Source organism: Cydia fagiglandana, chromosome 21, assembly GCF_963556715.1.
Source record: "Cydia fagiglandana chromosome 21, ilCydFagi1.1, whole genome shotgun sequence".
NCBI lineage: Eukaryota > Metazoa > Arthropoda > Insecta > Lepidoptera > Tortricidae > Cydia > Cydia fagiglandana.
The window spans coordinates 1,814,376-1,835,889 of NC_085952.1; the positions used below are offsets into that span (position 1 = coordinate 1,814,376).

General features: G+C 40.9%; 1 protein-coding gene across 1 annotated transcript; it reads left to right on the plus strand.

The window, feature by feature from the left end:
* Nucleotides 1-347: 347 nt before the first annotated feature.
* Nucleotides 348-16,643, plus strand: LOC134675076 (aminopeptidase N-like). The gene is made up of 16 exons (XM_063533239.1): nt 348-469; nt 1,178-1,336; nt 5,286-5,333; nt 5,596-5,758; nt 6,569-6,781; nt 7,358-7,567; nt 8,082-8,215; nt 8,777-8,975; nt 10,102-10,309; nt 10,794-10,956; nt 11,400-11,616; nt 12,214-12,323; nt 13,149-13,316; nt 14,141-14,284; nt 15,013-15,094; nt 16,494-16,643. The coding sequence occupies exons 2-16, from the start codon at nt 1,245-1,247 to the stop codon at nt 16,641-16,643; spliced, it is 2,301 nt and encodes a 766-aa protein (XP_063389309.1). The 5' UTR covers nt 348-469; nt 1,178-1,244.
* The last annotated feature ends 4,871 nt before the right edge of the window (nt 16,644-21,514 follow it).

A 21,514-nucleotide genomic window follows, 5' to 3' on the forward strand; every position in this document is an offset into this window, starting at 1 on the left:
TATTATAATTAATATTACTTCCCCCACTACAGAACCTCCTACTTCGTCAGGCAGGTTAACTACTAACTAGATTACGAAAGCGATAAATAATAAAATTATCTTACTTACTTACTACCCAATATGCGCTCCATATATCGTCTCTAAAATATCGTCCTCGACGCAATATTCAAAAACATTTCTTTCTTTCTTTCCAGCTACAAGCCAACGCCAAGACCTCAAAGATCGTCCTCCACGCAAAAGACTTCGACATCGACCACGACAAAGTCACCCTGACCAGCGATGGAGACTCCATCGACGTCACCAAAGTCCAACTGAACGATACCTTCAACCTGCTGACCATTGAGTTGGCCAAGCCTTTGGAGGCTGGGAGGAATTATACGTTGACCATCCCGTATTCTGGGAACCTTGTCAACGGGTTGGATGGGGCTTATATTAGTAATTATGTTGATAAGAAGACTGGGAATAATGAGTGAGTATACTTCTACAGCTATCCCTTGTTAATTAGTCTAATTGTATTAAGAATGGGGCAAAGGACTATCATTATGACTGTGTATGGAATTGTGTAATTCCATGCAAAAAGTCAAGCTTTAAGCGCGCCATTTTCAGTTGGCATTGACCAGGTCACGGCTATCAAATTCGTGATTGTTTTACCGAATGGTCTCATCTGAACATCAGAGCTGGAAGTCGTCAGCATTATGCTGAGATGAGACGATTTCGTAGCACTACTCCTTCTTATGTTTTTCGGTTTTAAGTATATTATTTTCTCTTGTATTTGTGGTTACGAATAAATTAATTATTTCCAACCTCTTCGATTCTAAATTCCATTCATAAATATAACTATAGTACCGTGGTCGAGAGCGCCATCTATTTGTTTCTAATTAGTCCCAAAAATCGTTAGAAACGCATCTAACTAAATTAGTTAGAAAGCTTTTATCCTAAACTTTTCCGAGTAGTCTATATGTACCTCTCCACTCCGGAGACCAAGATCTAAATTCTTCTCAATTCATCTCTTAGTAGTATGTACTTAGTAGTAATTACTTTATTGCATCCAACACAGGTTTACATTATATTTATAGAAATAAAGGTACAAAGGTGAACTTATCCCTGCTAACCTTCGAGTAGAATTCAATAGAACGGATTCGATATAGTTTTCAATATCGTCTTGTATTGTCTACAGGCACCTTGTCACTACGCAGTTCGAGTCCATATCGGCCCGCAAAGCGTTCCCCTGCTTCGACGAGCCGATGTACAAGGCCTCCTACAAGGTGACCATCGGCCACCACCGAGCTTACACCGCCATCGCCAACATGCCTGTTGAGAGTTCCTCGGATAACAAGTGAGTAATCCCGCTTTGGAATCTTCACTCCCATCAGCATCACACTAGGGTCTACTTCAGTGGCCTAATAATAGCTAGACGTGGGCGAAGTGGGCCATTGCCCACGGCCTCGCGCCCCAAGGAGGGCCTCGCGCGAGGCCCATTCGTGCACAGTGAAAGAAAAAGGCCTCGCAGATGTGATTTGGCCAACGGCTAGATTAGTTCACGCTACGCCACTGGTCTATTTGTATTTACCTGGCACTGGTATTTTACGAAAGTGACTGCCATCGTATCTTACAACCCACACTGGAAAACTGGACCTTGAGCTTGGTGGTTGGTACAAGGTGACCATCGGCCACCACCGAGCTTACACCGCCATCGCCAATATGCCGGTTGAAAGCTCCTCGGATAACAAGTGAGTAATCCCTCTTTGGGGTCTTCATCGCCATCACCTAGGGTCTACTTTTATTTGTCTGGCACTAGTCTTGTATGAAAGATACTGCTATCGCATCGATCTTCTATTTATTATGTCATAATCAAATATTACTGTCTGCCCTTCGGGGCCCCCTTGGGTGCCCTTATGTAAAGACGATACTGCTTACAACCTATTGGAAAACAGGGCCACGATTTATTTGCTATTTTTTTCAAAAATGTGTTTTTTCGTCGATGAGCAACTGCTCTTCAAGAACGAAACATCCACAAAGATGCAAACTTTCTCTAATAAGTTTACCCAATACAACTGGGTCAATTTCTGAACACGATTTTTTTTCTGTCCGTGATGAAAATCGCGGGTTAGCATCAAATAATACTTACCATTTTTTTTTTACATAAAGAAGCCACACTTTCACACCGGGTCCATATGAATTCACTGATTAATTGGTTTTTAGAGTACACTTAAAAATACCTAAAGGCTCAAATTACTACTCCCGTGCCCTGTCCGGAATCTACTTTTGAGCATAATGAAAAATCCTACGAAAAATTCTACATTAGTATCACTAATTTAGTGTCAAATACTTAAACTAGATGATATTTACTATCACTGAGCACATACACTATTAACTTCATTGTGGTAAATAACTCGTGATCGAAGTTTAAATTTTGTCCGAGCGCGCGAGTAAAATTTCGTCGGCAAAACTCAAAGGGCTCTCACAGCCGACGTCTGTATCTGAACCGCCTCGTGTCCCGCCTCACCTGTACTGGCAGTATTCGGCTGATTCTCAAAGCAAGCGGATGTACGTCAAGCCGCGGCGTGTTCGAGCAAATCGCATAAGTATTTCGGAATCCGGGTGGGCGACAATTTTGTTCTAATTTCGATGCCCATTATAAATTTTATTTTCCACATAGCTTTTCAAAAACAATTGTCATATTTAGGAGCCCTTTATGTATCTTTATGTAAGCGATAACATAACAGTTTGGTTAAACACGATTTAAATTTTTGGCGAATATTTTTATCACGAATTCTAATTTCCGTGCCCTAATTCCCATAGAATATTTACCTAAAACAGCTGATTAAGTGGCACGGGAATTAGAAAGTATTACATTTATTGTCAACAAATTTTTAATTGGGGGCACTGTAAGTTAATTGGCAATGTTTACGTCATATTATTATTACATATATATATTGGCATTGAATATATATTATATGTAATAATAATATGACGTATATCTTTCTATTTTACATTTAAGGAAATCTCAGAGAATGCACAAAAATCTATGAACGGTTTTTTAGTATAAGTACTATAGTACATACTTACAGGGTGGACCCGAATAACCCGGGCAATTTTAATACGTAAGGTAAGGTGGGGTAAGACGACACTGGGGTAAGACTATCACTTGTATGAAATCCTCGTACTGTTAGTCTTGCGCCACCTTACCTTATTCATTTATCATATTATAATATTAAAATATTATATTATGATATAATACACTGCAACATTATGCTGAGGCAAGCTCCTATATAACACTCATGAATATTTTTCCCTTAGATGTGCAACTCAATTTCTTAGTTTTTAAGTGTAAATTTAAGATTTATCTGTACAATATGTTACACTATTTGTTAACTCTGTCATTTCATGTGATGTTGAATAAAACTGTTCTATGTCTATGTCTATAATACATATTTGGCATGGAGATAGTTTGAAGCCTGAAGAAGGACAAAGGATCTGGGGGCACGGCAGTGCCGCCGCCAAGTCGAGCAAAACAAAGTGGCACGGCCGTACCATCAAATCTCAATAAGATTCTATCTAAATAACATTTAATTTGAGCATGTAGTCTAAGAATTAATACACTTTAAAATCCCTTAGTTTTGTCACTGGCACAATCACTCTCAATCAATATTATTTTAAGGTACTTCTAGCATACCACAAGTTCCAAATTTGAAACGTAATTAGGTTTTAGCTTTTTAAGCCAATAAAATCTAATAATACTGCAATATTAGTCACGTTCTAAAGATAACTACATAATTAAGTTTGTAATCCTATAGAAATATATGCGATAACAACGTTACCTTTTAGTTCTTACAATTATTAGGGAAAGTAAAGGTACACTACGATGGACGATGTGAGTATGAATAAAGATGTTTTATGATATGTATATACATAGTATCAGTATGGTATGGATATGTTTACCCGAAAAGAAGGACAGCCTACAAAAAGAGATGGGATCATTTCAATTCATGTAAAAAGGTGCAAATCTCGCAACGCAGTTCTTCTACTCTACTACAAAAAAGTTTTGGGATGTAATGTGAAACCAAGTCGGTTATTTTAGTCAGTGCCAGGGGGTATTTTGTAAGCAAGTTTTTTTTAGGAAGATTATGATATTTTTGAGAAATTACTTAACCAACCTACACTTTGAAGATTTTCCCGCAGGGCAGGGACACCCCGTATACCTATGTGTAAAGTAAGGCGGGGTAAGACTAACTTAGTTTATTTTGATCGGGGCAAGACTAACAGTATGAGGATTCCATACAAGTGATAGTCTTACCCCGGTGATAGTCTTACCCCACCTTACCTCATATGTGTTCAAACAATTTTTTGGGTTATTAATTTATGAAGGCAGCATATTCGATTTCTTCAGATTAACTTACACAATAACTTCTTCTCACTGTGCCCCTATTTATTTCTTAGTATCATTTTCTATAAGACCATATACCAGATCATACACCTTGTACCTATCTACATGCAGATACATAATGACACTTTTTAATGAATAGTTTTGTATGTAAAGGCGGACCAGTTTACGAAACTACTCAAAGTATTGTTTTGAAATATGTACATTTTAGTAAGAAAGAGAGATTAGTTGCCATTAAAATAAAGGAAAGGATTAGTCAAATACGTAGTTTTTAGTGTAACATACTTTTGTAGATTTGTCGTTCGAAACTAAAATTAAAGAAGGTAAATATGTCCGATGCCACTTCAGTATGGTTGCAGTATATTATTGTAGATTAAAATATACATAAATAATAGTTTTAAGTGCCAAAATAAGTTAAGAAAACAATTCCCGTGCCGTGTTTTAATTTCCGTCCTAGTAAAATCTAATTTCCATGGACACACTAATTCCCGTGCCCTGCCTAAATTTTAAATTTAAATAACTTTTATAGTTTTATGAATATTTTTATCCCATAAGAAAATTAATATGTATTATATTTTTTATCAAATTCTCAGCATATTTTTTTTTGTGTAATGTTGGTATTTCAAAATTCCATGGAAATTAGACAAAAATGCTCGTTTGGTGAAATTGACCCAACTGCACTGATCACTGTCCTAGTCAATTTAAGGTTTACACTGTCATCTGCAACATTTAAACCTGTGCTTGCTCTGTGGTTCCCCGCTTTCTTCCGAAATACATAATGCTTAAATCTACACCAAATCTCTCGATTCTCGATCTTAGCGAACTCCGGGTTAATCCTGAAGGAACCCAGAATCCGTTTAACCATTTAAATCATATGTTCCACGTCCTTTTTTCTTTACAGTGCCTTAGAGAGTCACTGGCCGTGGACAACAGTTACCAAGAAATTCAAGTAAGTAAATGAAAACCTTTAAATTTCTGCCAAATCTGCAGGCATTTTATGTTTGCTGTGTTTTACCTAAGAAAACAAGTTATGTTTTCGGGCTTGATGGTAATTGGTCGACTATTTTAAACCCATCTGGCGTGAAGTGGCACAGAATAGGGCAGAGTGGCGCTCTCTTGTGTCAGAGGCCAAGATCCTTTTTGGGTCACTGAGCCTGTGAAGTAAAGCTACCTAAAACAAATCATTAAATGCCTTCAATATTTTCTTTCAGAAAACCCCAGGACCAATTCGTATGGGACAAGTTCGGCAACTCTGTCCCAATGTCCACATACCTGGTGGCGTGGGTGGTCTCCAAGTTTGAACATGTGGTCAGCCCCGCTGACCTGTCCAAGACCAAGTTCAGGATCTGGGCTAGGGGAGATGCTATTGAACAGGTGAGGGTATTGCCCTATGAAAAGTTGAAAACCCTAGGACAAATTCGTGTGGGACCACTTAGGTAGCTCAGTTCCAATGTGGGTGGTCTCCACGTTTGAGCACCTGGTCAGCCCCGCTAACCTGTCCAAGACCAAGTTCAGGATCTGGGCTAGGGGAGATGCTATTGAACAGGGGAGGGTATTGCTATAACTATGAAAACCCTAGGACCATTTCGTGTGGGACCAGTTCGGTAGCTCTGTTCCAATGTGGGTGGTCTCCAAGTTTGAACATGTGGTCAGCCCCGCTGACCTGTCCAAGATCAAGTTCAGGATCTGGGCTAGGGGAGATGCTATTGAACAGGTTAGGGTATTGCTGCAATTGTGACAAGGTTTTCCTGTTTTTAATTTTTTCTAGGGACAAATTTTAATTACTTACAATCATGGTCACCCTACAATATCTAATTAATAAAGTTAAAACCTCCTTAGCTGTTATGACAGAACTTTGATTATGAAGATATTAATTGTCGTTATTGAGTTCGCACTCAACTCGCGATCGCTTACATCGCGTAGAATGGTCACCTGCAATATATAGTACCTATGTTACACAACGAAGGCCGCAAAAATGTCTGACACGATCTTATTTGTAGAGCCTTATAAGAGCCTGTCACATATTTTTGCTCCCTTCTAACGTATTATTGCAGGTGACTGTACTCATACTGCATTAGTATTGGCATTGGCGCGCCGCTAATAATAGCAATGGCGGAAGCGCCGACCGCCATTAGGTCCCTTTTGATATGGACTGTCATATGCCTAATATTAAGTCCTTTCCAGACGGAATACGCCTCAACAGTCGGCCCCAAAGTCCTCACGCACTTCGAGTCCTGGTTCGGCGTGCCCTTCCCCTTACCCAAGCAGGACATGGTGGCTATTCCTGACTTCGCGGCCGGGGCCATGGAGAACTGGGGCCTCATCACGTACAGAGAAACTGCGCTGCTGTATGATAAGGAGCAGTCTTCGTTCTTAAACAAGGAGCGTGTTGCTGAGGTTTGTAACTCTGCCAGTCCCACCCTTGGATAAAGCTCCCTTATGTAATACAAATTGGACTGCTTAGATATCATCATCATAATTAAAAACAACATGCCTTATGAGAGTTATGAGATCCCCTTGAGTGATCCCTTTGGTATTTATGTCGAGCCTAATATGCACCAGGAGATTTATGATTTATAATTATATAAGTATCTATAATAACTACCTACCCTAAAATTATCAAACCCTTGTTTCAACGTAGTTGGACTAAATGAAAACGGTTGGCAGCTAACTGACGTTTATTCATTTGTTCTTAACGATGTAGTCAGCTGCAGAGATAATAGCCCCCTGCATAGAAATTTATTTGCAGCGGGATCAACTATCTCTGCAGCTGTACACAATATTGTGATGTTATGTGCCAATATTTACGAAGAAACATATTATGTTGCTTGGTATCCTGGTAGTAACCTGTTTACATCCGTCATCATCATCATAATTTAAGAACATGGCTCTTGTCGGTGGAGTATGCGCCAGTTTTACATCCGTAGCAGTAGTTAATACACATTTTCTGAGGTATAACATTTTTGTTTCCAGGTGATAGCCCATGAGCTAGCCCACCAATGGTTCGGCAACCTGGTCACCATGAAGTGGTGGTCTGACCTGTGGCTGAACGAGGGTTTCGCGACGTTCGTGGCCTCCATCGGCGTGGCGGCTGTGGAACCAGACTGGAAGGCTGAGAGGGCATACGCTGTGGATAACCTCATGTCTGTTCTGAGTCTAGACGCCCTAGAATCTAGTCATCCTGTAAGTTTGTTTTCACTTAGTACAGTTTCCCTGAATTTATCGTATTCATGGTACAGTCACCTGCAATAATATGTAACTTTTCCAAGGCCGCAAAACTATGTGACACGCTCTTATGTCTCTACAAATAAGATCGTGTCAGATATTTTTGCGGCCTTCGTTGTGTAACATATTATTGCAGGTGACTGTATCCTCACGAGCTCATGACTGATGATAGTGACCAATCACAATGCCCCTCGAGGTCATTGTCATGGCAATGACATATTTAAGTTAACTTTAAACAGTTTAAACGTGCTGAAATAGAATCATCGTTTAATTTGGGGCTAAGCTATATAAAAATATTTAGTTCGTTATCCAGCAAAAGTGGCAAAAGTGCCTACGTCAAATCATGGGATTAGTTGTCAAGCGGACCCCAGGCTCTCATGAGCCGTGGCGAAATGCCGGGATAACGCGAGGAAGAAAAAGATGCAGCAGTGGCAAAAGTGGCTAAAAATATATTATTTATTTCATGTTTCAGGTGTCCGTCCCCATTGATGATCCGAAGCGCATCGCAGAAATTTTTGACGAGATTTCATACCGCAAGGGATCCTCCCTCATCCGCATGATGACGATGTTCCTGGGAGAGGAGGTGTTCAGGAAAGCCATTAACAAGTGAGTATCCCATTCCCAGACTAGCAAACTTTTCGCTAGTATACCCATATTATATATATGGACATCAATGCTGGCAATATTAGGCATTGTCTAACTGTCGAAAAAAGTTGTAAAAACATTCCGATCGTGGCTAGGCCGTGGGGGCTATGAGGGGTTTTCGACGCTAATATAGATTACTCATTATATATATATATATATATATATACCGTTTTTATAATGGTTTTAAACTGTAGATTCGATTCCAGGCTGAAGAAGTTTTTCTTAATTGCCTTGGTTGTTTGATAATCAGTCATTCAAATTTTAAACATGACCACAGAATAAATAATAATACTAGGTACAGAAGACTCACTCTCTAACAAAACGCGTCTGTCACGATCAGCACAGATATGGCCGCTAGGTGGCGACAGCGCCACGCGCGGCTTATGGCAATCCCCAAAATTGGTGTCGAACGGATGGAGTTTTAGCTACCTGTAGCAAAGCGACGAAATCGCGGAGTGAGCCACGCCTGACATGACTTAGGGTTGTTTTATATAAACTTAACATCGAAACTATCGTCCACAGCTACCTCGTAAAATACTCGTATCACAACGCGGAACAAGACGACCTCTGGGCCGAGCTGACGGCCGTCAACCAGCAGTACGGAGGCCTCTCTCGCAACGTCACCGTCAAGACCATTATGGACACGTGGACTAAGCAGACCGGGTACCCGCTCGTCACGGTGACCAGAGACTATAGCGACGGCACACTGTCTATCACACAGGTATGTGAACAACTAGCAATATCCGGGGCTGTTGCGACGTCACCGTCAAGACCATTATGGACACGTGGACTAAGCAGACCGGGTACCCGCTCGTCACGGTGACGAGGGACTATAGCGACGGCACACTGTCTATTACACAGGTATGTGAACAACTAGCAATATCCGGGGCTGTTGCAAGGTCACCGTCAAGACCATTATGGACACGTGGACTAAGCAGACCATAGGTGACCAGAGACTATAGCGACGGCACACTGTCTATTACACAGGTATCTATTTCAACCGGTGGATAAATGTAGAAGTCAGGCGGGTGAACTGCTCAAATTAATCAATACAAACTCATATACCCTTGATTGAAGCAGTGGTGGCCGAGTGGATATGACGCCCGACTTTCAATCCGGAGGTCGCGGGTTCAAATCCCGGCTCGTACCAATGAGTTTTTCGGAACTTATGTACGAAATATCATTTGATATTTACCACTAGCTTTTCGGTGAAGGAAAACATCGTGAGGAAACCTGCATATATTTGCGAAGAAATTCAAAGATGTATGTGAAGTCCCCAATCCGCATTGGGCTAGCGTGGGGACTATAGCCCAAGCCCTCTCGCGCATGAGAGGAGGCCTGTGCTCAGCAGTGGGACGTATATAGGCCGAAATGATGATGATGATGATACCCTTGATTAAACTGGGAAGTCATTTAAAGGTCTTCTGTTGCTGACAAAGGGAAGCTATTCCATTTTGGGGTCGATCCACATGTTGGATCATACGTTGACGTTGACTAAAGAACCTATAAGGACCGAAAGAGTCCCTCAGGGCGTAATTATGGGTTAGAGAGATCAAGCGATCGTACCTATGCGATCGTGGGACATAGCTCAATGTGTGGACCAGATATTACAATAGAAATAAAACTCACTTTGGACACATGATCACAGTTTCAGAATAAGAACAAATATAGTCTTCAGGACTGGCCTTTTGGAAACTAATTTTAATCATAAGGCCTAAGGCCTAGAGTTGTACTGCTAGGCTACTAAAACACTTACGTACCAGATTATTTTTCATATGTTTTCTTAGCACGATTACCTACAATTTATTCTTGACGTTCAAATGGTTAAGCCCCGTTCTGTTTTTCAGAAACGCTACCTCGCCGTCGGCAACAAGGCCTCCTCCGAATCCCAGCCCTCCTGGTGGGTGCCCCTCAACGTGCTCTGCCAGAACGAGGTGGGGCAGAAGCCCGAGCCTGTGGAGTGGCTGGCTGCCGACGAGGGTCTGCAGACGGGACACCGGTACAAGCACGGCTCGGGAACTGGCGAGTGGGTGTTGTTCAACGCTGAGATGATTGGTGAGTTTGCAATGGTGGTTCCCATCGGCTTGCCTAATTTTCCGACAGTTTTGTATACTCAAGACGAAATGGAAAACTAACAGAACAACCAAAACAAAACCAGAACGAAACAAAATAATTTTAATATGACATCATCTTTTTGTATTGTTTTCTTATGCAAAATGTTTAATACTATCTTCTTCGTAGCGCTGTCCTGGCTTTTTACCGCGGGTCATGGGAGTCTAAGGGTCCGCTTATTGGCAACTCCCAAATATTCTCGCAGCTACTAATGTTCATGACAGTGACTGCCATACAACCTTCCAACCCGGAGGATAAAATAAGCCTTGTTGGGATTTCTCCAAATATTTAGAACTAAGAAGTGGCAATAAGTCTTGAATTATGTTATTTTGTAATTTGGTACGCTGAAGAGATAATCAAAATGAATACAAAAATCTATCCCTAAAACCGAACAGACATGAAAATTTACCACACGTTTCTTCCACAGCCCCATACCGAGTGAACTACGACGCTGATAACTGGCGCCTCCTCTCCAAGACCCTGAATAGTGAGAATTACGCCAGCATCCCGGTGCTGAGTCGCGTTCAGCTCATGACGGACTCCTTGGAGCTCGCCTGGACTAATGTGCTGGATTACGAACACGCTCTGCAGTAAGTATCATAATCCTAGGCCGCACTCCCACCCCCCGCACCCGCGACCCCACTCACAGGGCCATCACAGTAGGGGTCCCAGACTGCATGTAACCATACAAATTGCAGTCGTATGGCAGTCCGTCTGTATCGGCCCAAGGGTCTGCTTTGACAAAAGCTTTTGATAGAGGATTTTTTTCCAATTTTGGTTTAGGTCTATCTAGTTTACTACTACTTACTTACTTAGTTGGCGCGATAACCCAAAACGAGTCTTGGCCTCCAACACAAGAGCACGCCACTTTGATCGGTCCAGAGCGCAATCCCGCCAGCTTTCGCTGACGCCGAGCTCACGGAGATCTGCCTCCACTCTATCTGCCCAACGGTATTTAAGATGACCAACATGACGGCGTCCAGTTGGTTGACCCAAGTAGGCCCTTTTGGTTAACTGACTTCTATTTTTGCAGAATGGTGAAATACTTGAACCGCGAGGCCGACTACCTGCCTCTCTCCACCGGCCTCCGCGGCCTCAGCAAGATCGAGAACGTGATCAAGCGCAGCCCAGAGTTCGGAGCGTTCCAGAAGTTCATGAGGGGACTCGTGGCTGAGAATTACGAACGGGCCGGCGGACTATCCAAGAAGGCTATTCTGAATGGTGATCAGCTAAACAGCGTCAAATTACAGGTGAGAGTGGTACTTCTGAGGATAAAAATAGCCTTTTAGAAATTCTTCGGAGGGCTTGTTAGATGAAACAAAAACCTTGTCTAACAAAACCCTTAACACAGTACTTATAGATTGATATAGTTAAACCAAGAAAAGTCTGCAGAGATTTTGACAGCACACACAGTGCAGGTGTTATTTTAAGCGTGAAACTTCTATTCATTCTATGAAAACATTTAAAAAAAAGTAATTACGACGTATAAACAACACGTTACTGGCACTGCGTGTGCTGTCAAAATCTCTGCAGACTTTTCTTGGTCTAACTTTATCCCTAATGGATCAACCATTAGTGCTTATTTAGACAATACGAGAACTCGCATGGGAGTTTCATTACATTGCGGGCTTTGATCGGTCGGTTGAATTGGACGTAACCAACAGTTCACAATGTAACTAAAATCGCATGCGAGTTCGCGCGCCGTCTCAGGGCTTAGTCCCTAATCAGCCCTTAGAGAGCCAAACTTTTATTTTTATAAACGCTGTATGAGCCTGTGAGCAAAGATAATGGAAACATTTGCTGTGAGTTAATCGTTGTACTCTTCTTAATACTCGACCATATTTTAGGTGTTGACGAGCTCATGGGCGTGCAGAATGAAGGTTCCCGGCTGCGAGGAGAACGCCATCGAGTTGTTCCAACGGTGGATGTCATCTGACACACCCGACGAAGATAACCCGTAAGTGTTGTTTTAAATCTGCTTGGCTCATAAAAACTAAAGGACAATGTTTAATTTTCTACAAGTAGAGACGATGCTATTGAGCTTAGAATGAATTTAAAAGTGGAAAAATTACCGTCTTGGGTTTCGTCTCACACAAGAAAGTATTTTCTTCACTTTTAAATTTATTCTAAGCTGAATAGCATCGTTTCTACTTGTTGAAAATTAAACAATGTCCTTTAGTTTTCATTAAAGAACATGGAATGGGCACAAGCCCATTATTGGAACATGGTTGTGCGCTCTATTCAATGTTCCTTAAATTAAACTCTAGACTCGATTTATACTAAACATAGTTCCCTTACGATATTAGTTTCTGTAGGAAATGTTCTAATTGACATAATAGCTATAGATGTCGGCAGAACAGAAGAATCTAGTAAATGATTGCAAGAAGGGAGTGTCATGAAAGTTTTTTCTCAATCTTGCAATTGGCTGTTGATCTTGCTATCAGTAAAAAGAGCACCAATTTCAAATTAGGCTGGTGATCTTAATTTCTCGGATCTATATCTAAATCCCTAAAGTCTTTTCTCCTATCTTTGCATTCCCTAATATTGTTTGTCATAATGATCAGTTGTCCTAACACTAAAATCCCTAATATTTACAGCAAGTTCTAAAACGTAACCATTTTTCAGGACCTTACATTATGGAAAATAATCGTTATACAATTTTATTGATCGTTAGGGCATGTGCCCATTAGGACAAACCAGTTAGGGCAAGTGACTTTAGGACAAACGTTGTTAGGGATTCAGAATGACACCCAATTTCTCTGACTTCAACCATTATTTGCAGGATCCCATTGGACCTCCGTCGCGCCGTGTACTGCGTTGGCATATACCGAGGCAGCGTGGTGGAATGGCGGTTCCTGCTGGAACGCAAACGGCATTCCAACGTGGCGTCACATTCCGACGACATACTTCAGGCGCTGGCTTGCACTAGGGAGATCTGGATCCTTAACCAGTAATTTATTATTGTACTTTTTAACATCTCTACCGCCTTTCCACGGTTAACTTCTAGATCCGGTCCTGTTGTGGATGGAAATATTCAAAAAGTCTTACAGTTTGTTGTCTTTCTTAAGTCATTGTTTTACACTGTTTACACCATAGAGGTATGCACCCTGAAACAATATATCACCAGCCCAAGAGTATAACGAGGAAAATTTACAAAAGAATCTTACTTCCTCCATCTTAGTATCTTAAAAAAGCTTAAAAAGGTTTATACAAAGCAACTGGTTTAAGCAATTCAATGTACCATTACTCGCATAATGATATATACGAATCGATCTTCTTTTCTCATCGTGAAAATCTCTCGTATTTAAATGAAAATGATAATCCTCACAAACCCTCATAAGAATTCTATACCTACTTTCTTTTCGAAGACACAAATGACACAATCTATTGACTTAAGTCTTCTTCTTCCTGGCGTTATCCCGGCATTTTGCCACGGCTCATGGGAGCCTGGGGTCCGCTTGACAACTAATCCCATGATTTGACGTAGGCACTAGTTTTTACGAAAGCGACTGCCATCTGACCTTACAACCCAGAGGGGAAACTAGGCCTTATTGGGATTAGACCGGTTTCCTCACGATGTTTTCCTTCACCGAAAAGCGCCTGGCAAATATCAAATGATATTTCGTACATAAGTACCGAAAAACTCATTGGTACGAGCCGGGGTTTGAACCCGCAACCTCCGGATTGAAAGTCGCACGCTGTTACCGCTAGGCTATCAGCGCTTTTTTCCACCAATCTATTGACTTAAGTGTCTTTTTATAAATTTATTTCCAGATACTTGGAATGGGCGATCACGGACGGGTCAGAGGTCCGCAAGCAGGACTCCATCGGCGTCATCAGTGCAGTGACCCGGTCCACCGTCGGTTACTATGTGGCTAGGGACTTCATATACAACCGCATCAGTGATATTGAGAAGAGGTGAGTCATTGTCACCATCATCACCAGATCACCACTATCATCATCAGCAGCAACAGCAGCATTATTATCATAATCATCATAAATCCAGTCATTCGGTCCACCGTCGGTTACTACGTGGCTAGGGACTTCATATAGGTACAACGTACAACCGCATCAGTGACATTGAAAAGAGGTGAGTCACTATCATCATCTGATTCATTAACACAGGTATCAGAACCTACCATCATCACCATATTTGAAAGCCAAGAAAATGCTAATTCAGACAAGAATTTAAACAATACAACACCTTAAACTCTCGTGTTTTGTACACATATTCCGTCTTGTCTTGTGTGGTCTTTTCGTGACCACAGCTGGTGCAACTCAAAACAATGAAATTATATCTATCGTTTGTGTAATTAAATAAGAATTTAAACAATCGCACAACGTGAATTACATCCTCGTCTTTTATAGGCCCTCGCCTGGCGGCTGGTCTGATAAATCCCTCTTCTCCTCTAGCGTTCCACGGTCCTAATACTAGTACAAATGACATCTATTGAAATTAAATCATTAATTATTCAATGGAACAGAGTTGCTTTTGTTTTCTTGAGCCAAATTTGGTAGGATTGGTGGGTCGCCATTTTCTATTTCTAATTGGCCGATTTTTTTTGCGAGAATATGTGCGTATATTAATTTTATTTTAGTTATCTATGCCATAATTACTATAATGCTACTTGTATTTTGTTGTGCAGGTTCCGTGGCTCGGAGACCAGAATCGGAAGGATAATGAGGACTCTGCTGGAACAATTCACGACTCAGAAGGAATTGGAAGAGGTAATTTATTCTAATCACTCACTGAAGCGCAAACTCGTTGACATGTGTATTCTGCCTGTTCTAACCTACGGCGCGGTCACTCACAGAGATTCAGAAGTCCAAACTGAAGGTTTGCCAACGCGCCATGGAGCGCAGTATTCTAGGTGTTAAACTAACTGATCACATAAGGAACACCACGCTGCGCTTCAAAACCCGCATTGCTGACGTAGGCGAGAAAACCGCTAGGCTCAAATGGGACTGGGCCGGTCACGTCTACCGCATGCATCCGGAGAGGTGGGCTAGCTTAGCCACCAAGTGGATGCCGGTAGAGGGACGTGGCCGCGGTAGGCCCAAACGGAGATAGCGAGATGACCTGGACAGCTTCCTGAACAACTGGCCGGAGGAAGCACCAAATCGGGAGTCGTGGAAATTAAGGGGAGAGGCCTTTGCCCAGCAGTGGGACACTGAAATAGGCTAGGAAAAAAAAATTGTAATATAATCAATTTATGACTAAAATTTGTGACTAAACCTAAAGACATAGGGCCAGGGCTAACACATACATGGCTCAATTTATTATCTCCAAATGTCTATAGTTCATAAATCAAATGAATCCCGCGTAAATCCATTTTCAATTGATCGCCTCTTTGGTCTATAATTTCAGATATGATAAAGCCTGATGTTATAAAGATTCTTTGACGACCGGTCTGGCCTAGTGGGTAGTGACCCTGCCTGCGAAGCCGATGGTCCTGGGTTCGAATCCCAGTAAGGGCATTTATTTGTATGATGATACAGATATATTTGTTCCTGAGTCATGGGTGTTTTCTATGTATTTAAGTATTTGTATATTATATACAAATACTTAAATGCACCCGGGACCCGGGTATGTCCTTAAACTACGTCCAAAACCACCGGTGGACGGGCAGCAGCGTCCCTTAAATTCGGTGTACTCGACTGCGATCGCCAACCCGCCTGCCAAGCGTGGCGATTATGGCATTCACCCCCCATAAGGGGGAGGCCTATGTTCAGCAGTGGACGTATTATGGCTGAGATGGTATGGATGGATATTATATATATTATATCGTTGTCTGAGTACCCACAACACAAGCCTTCTTGAGCTTACTGTGGGACTTAGTCAATCTGTGTAAGAATGTCCTATAATATTTATTAATTTATTTATTCTGAATTCTGAATTATCTATAAGTAGAAATTTTAGATTAAGAATTGGTGAGAGATTGGATGATTTTATTTCTCCGATTTAGACCACGGAGGTGGCACACTTTAAAATGCAGAAATGAGTGGTGTATATTCTGGTTGGCAGAGAACCTATAACTGACGTCAAGTGTTAATATTTAATTATCCGTTGTAGGCTACAAGGTGGCAAATCCTTATAGCAAATTATATATGTCAAAATCTATTTCAGTTCGAAGCGTGGGCAGCGCGACACAGCAAGGTGCTGGAGGGCGCCAAGCTGGCGGTCAAGCAGGGCATCGAGAAGGCCCGCGTCAACATCGACTGGATCACCAGGAACAAGGAGAAAGTCATCAGCCTGATGCGGCTGTCCGCCACGTAAGGAGGTTATGTTTTAAGGCCCGTGACGAACTGACTTGACTACAGAGTGCATTAATTGTTTTCCATTGTACTTTCTCGGAAACGTTCCTATTTTTCATACAACTACGGAATAAATAATACATACGCCATACATCAAAAATCATTTGCGCTTATATGTGTGCGCGGCACGTCTGTACACGCGTCTTTGTGTATATGTAGGTAAGTAGCTTTACTGAGAGAACGCTAGAAGTCCACCAGATTCATGTCGCGGCCAGTCGCGGGGCGAGGTAATGCGAGTCGGGGCGGGGCGGTGCGTGGCCGTTCTGTATGATAATACTATTAATTATTCTGTGGTATTACCGTACATAAAGGAAACTTCCAACAAAACCAAAGTTTGACAGCGGTTCAGGGTCGAATCATGTTGTCCCTTTCTAATATATGGCACTATCCCTTTCGGCTATTTCGGGTTGTCAAAATTCAAGACATTATCTTATCCGTGGTCGTGTACGCACAGGGACGTCAAGTTATGTCAACCCTAATAATTGCTGAGCCGAGCGGAGCCGAGTTTGGCCGAAGTCAGGAGTTTCGCACGCCTGATACTACTTCACTTCAGTCACCGCAGTTTTGTACCGGGACTGACCGAAATAGCAAGACACGTTCGTACGTTTTCGTGAAAATACGATGGAAAATAATTATGCACTATATACTCGTACAACTGTAGAATATTGTGCTTATAGTGGACCGTATGTCTATGCAATATGATTTACGAATTACTTTTAACCCTTTGACCGCTGTGTAAAAAGTAGGTAACAGTGGTCCGAAAGCCTTTGACGTGTACCAAGCTACTAACAATGGCGATGACAGTGATGTATGCAGCGCGGGCAGCTTCGAATGACTGTATAGACTGTGCCAATATCAACCTTCGTGCATTCCAGTAATATTGCATAGACATTTGATTAATGTTGTGATTAAAATCAGAAGTGACACAATGCCAAATACGTCTGTTTTTTCGATAATTTGGATTTGTAACACTTTAGTAATATTTAGAAAGATTTGTTAGAACAAATAATCGTGCCTTAGCCATAGGTACAAATAGCGACACTCCTAACAGTCCATAGGTAAACCTTATTACAAAAGGCATAAGGTCCACCGATGGACAGTTAAGACTTTAAGATTGTGGGCGATGGTACGTACACAATAAATTATATGTTATAAGTGATTCGATACATTAGTAATGTATATTTCATTCATTACATTGTTATTTTTTCTAACAAATTATTGAAAACCAGTGCGTAAGTATTGCACTTACTAAATTGACGCGATTTGATTGTTATGATGTACCTAAAAGACTAAGAGCCACTTGCACCATCCCACTAAACCGGGATTAACCGGTTAAACCTGGAGTTACCATGGTCACCAGTACAGTTTGACACTGGGTTAACGGGTTAACCCCGGGTTAATGGGATGGTGCAAGTGGCCCTAAGATGCATTAAGCTAACTTCGAAAGCGGGGTAATTTTGAAAAAACATAATTACGTACTAAACCAGAAACACTTCAAACTTTGGCAACACTTACCTACGCTACTGCAATGTACAGTTCGGCTACGTCCACGACATTATTGCACGACTGGCGACGCGACGGCGGTGGCGGCAACCACAGAGCGAAGCACAGCACAGCCGCCGCCGCCGTCGCCAATCGCGCAATGTCGTGGCCGAGCCGTTACCAGGGCTTCTAGCTTACTGTTGCTACAGTTGAAAGCGCTTTTAGTTTAGTAGATACTTGTTACAAATTTCAAAATTTCGAACACACTATATTTGTGATTTCGAAGTTAATTGTAACTAATTGTAGTATATATTGGCCTGTCTTTTAGGTAGATATTTCTTGTCACAAAGTTATCAACTCGCGTTTAAAATAATTAGACGTAGTATTATGAGTATTACATACATTTTATTGACATTGGGACCAAATAAGTGCTTTTAGTATTGAACTTCAGATTTTATACATTTTACCCATAGTATGTAGTATTTAAGGCAAGTTTTCGCAGATAATATTCGCAGTAGTGCTTAGAATTAGCTGATTTTATATCGCTAGATGCCTTTAAGTATGTATTTTGATTGTAACTACAAATCCTTTTATTATACTCTGTATCTTTAGGTACTTCAATAAAAGTAAACAAATAATTTGTAGATTTTCGGGTAGTTGTAACATTTATTGATTAACCAACCAAATACAAAACCACCTGGATCTGTCACTGAACGACGGGACTTTTAACCTACATTATTTGATCATGTAATGTTTTCATCTACCTTCAACTGGCTTAATCTTTTCGACGCCGTGTCAAACCAAAAGCTGTCAGCACGTGGACGCCACGTCACCGAAGTGTCAAAACTGAAATTCAACTTAGAACTATGCACGTTAGGTCTATATTGCTCTGTGGTCTGTGATCGATTAATCAGTCTTTGGCGTTGAAGCTGCGGTGCGTATATATCGGTCATTGGCGTCCGAAAGGTTAAGATAAGAAGCCATTTGAGGGTAGATACTGTTTACTCTTTTTTAAATACCTAAAGATACAGACTAACTTTGCTGCTACTTTTAGCTTAAATAAATCGGACAAAATAGTAATGTAATGGTAGTAAAGCTTAATTGCTTATACCTGTAATTATTAAACATGATTTCCAAAATGCTGATAAAATAATTTTATTTATATTTTTGTAATCAGCGACCATATTGCGAAGGAGAGGAGGCGTCGGTCCAAGCTTCCCCTTTTAATTAGTTTAATATACCGTATTCACAACATAACGATATCTTATTAACCTGTTCGACGCCGTGTCAAACACAAAAGTTGTCACGCGGACGCCACGTCACCGAAGTGTCAAAACTGAAATTGAACTATGCATATGCACGTAGGTCCATGTTGCTCTGTGGTCTGTACTGTGACCGATTAATCAGTCTTTGGCGTTGAACCTGCGGTGCGGATATATCGGTCATTGGCGTCTAAAAGGTATAAATCCTAGGCATAATCAAAGGTTTGAAAATAAAAACCTGTTTTGTGTCGCCTCGATGTTTTTCTTAAGATATGAAAATTGTATTTTTATTCATTGAATTTTTTTATTTTTGTCAAGCTATGTGTAAAATCCTTGACTCCAGAAAGCTAGATGAAAACATTCACTCTTTATTGTAGGTTTATCTAGACATAAAAAATTAATAAAAAGATTCGTCAATTACTGATAATTATTGCTGACATTGATGTATTTTTGTATAAATAATTTATTATTACAATTGTTATTTCTAATTTTGTAAACGTTCAGAAACAAATGTTGTGTCCAAAAAAATGTTAGTATATTTTTTATGAATTGTGTTATGACTATTTTTTTTTAATATGTACTTAAATGATTTTTGTTTATTTTATTGATCAAATGTGCAAAACGATGTAACCTTAAAAAATCTTACTTTTATACTTAAGTCTTACTGTAAACGTCCGTCCAGTATTTTAAAGCACTTGTTAAAATGAAAGGAATAAATGTGAAATAATTATTTTTGTATTTTTTATTGCTACTACAATCCCTTTTATTCATAGCTTTCGGAAGGATAAAAGGTAAGTTTATTTTTTACTTATTTTTTAAAATGTTTGTTATTCTCTGGAAAGTGACCTTAGAAGCATTTACGTCGGTACACTTCGCATTCGTATGAAAAAAAGTTATCAAGCCTAATAGGCTTGCTACACGGTCGCCGACAAGCCATCTAACCGTCTGACCTTGGTCTGTCCTTGAACAGTTTTGGTCAAATTTTGTTGGTAACAACCGTCTACACGGTTCGGGACAGACCAAGGCCACGCGGTTTGGGGGTTTGTCGGCGACCGTGTAGCAGGCCTTTTATCCTAAGGTACCTTTTACGTTAGGACGAGATACTATTGTCAAGTATATTCAAAGTCTAATCAAATAAATATTCGTTACAGAAACGAAAACCTACTAGAATGGTGGAAGAACTTTTTCAAAAATAACGGCGGCAGTGTCGCTAAGGAGTTCACAAGGACAGTCATAATGTGTGTTACTGTACTTCTGGTTCTATGACAAGAAGTTACGACTAAGGTTTATTGAAGCATGATTGAAGCACTTATTTATGAGCCTAAAATAATGACAGGTCCCTTTGACTGACAATGACACATCCGGAAATCAAACTCAGTCCACAACATTCCGACAAGGTACACGACATTTTTGGCACCGTATGGCACCGATGATGCCAAAAATACGGGGGTGCGCGGGACGAGGTGAGCGAAGTCCCGTGCCGTGATTGGTCCGTTCAAAGACACGGAAGTCACACAAAGACACTTTCGACTCGAACATGGAGTAAATTTACCGTATGCGTGGCAGAGGGGGTAGCGCGACTATGCTCAGTCTGGAGGATGTTTTATGACGCGCCGCGCACGATATGCGTGGCATTCAAAGGATTAAATCCACAATTTGTCAAAGGACTGTCTCATTTCAATCATAGACAGAGAGAATCATACTATATTTGTCTTACACTGGTACTAGCACCCAAAAGAAAAGGACGAGTATAGTTTTCATGGTTGTTATGGGCTGACAAATTGGTTTGACCAAGTATACTAACGAAAGTTCGGTAACAGAGCAATATTATGATGGCATCCGGCTCACCTGATGATGGAACCGAAGATGGCTACAGGAACTTGGTAAAAAAGACCTCACCGGAATCAACTTTTGAAAATTTCTGGCTTTTAGAATAGTGTCGATGACTATTGAAAGAAAAGTCGGCGATACTTGGGCAATACTGAAAGTTTCTAGATTCTGATATATGAGACGACTTATTTTTTCTAAGTGGCCAGTTCCAGGAATTTTCAGTCTGCCCTAAGTATAAGATAGTATCAGAAATGTGTTT

Excerpts from the sequence above, each read along its gene's own strand:
- LOC134675076 (XM_063533239.1), top strand. The coding sequence starts at position 1,245 with ATGTACAAGGCCTCCTACAAGGTGACCATCGGCCACCACCGAGCTTAC. Across the intron at positions 5,334-5,595 it reads ACAGTTACCAAGAAATTCAA|AAAACCCCAGGACCAATTCG; the intron begins GTAAGTAAATGA and ends ATTTTCTTTCAG. Across the intron at positions 10,310-10,793 it reads GTTCAACGCTGAGATGATTG|CCCCATACCGAGTGAACTAC; the intron begins GTGAGTTTGCAA and ends TTTCTTCCACAG.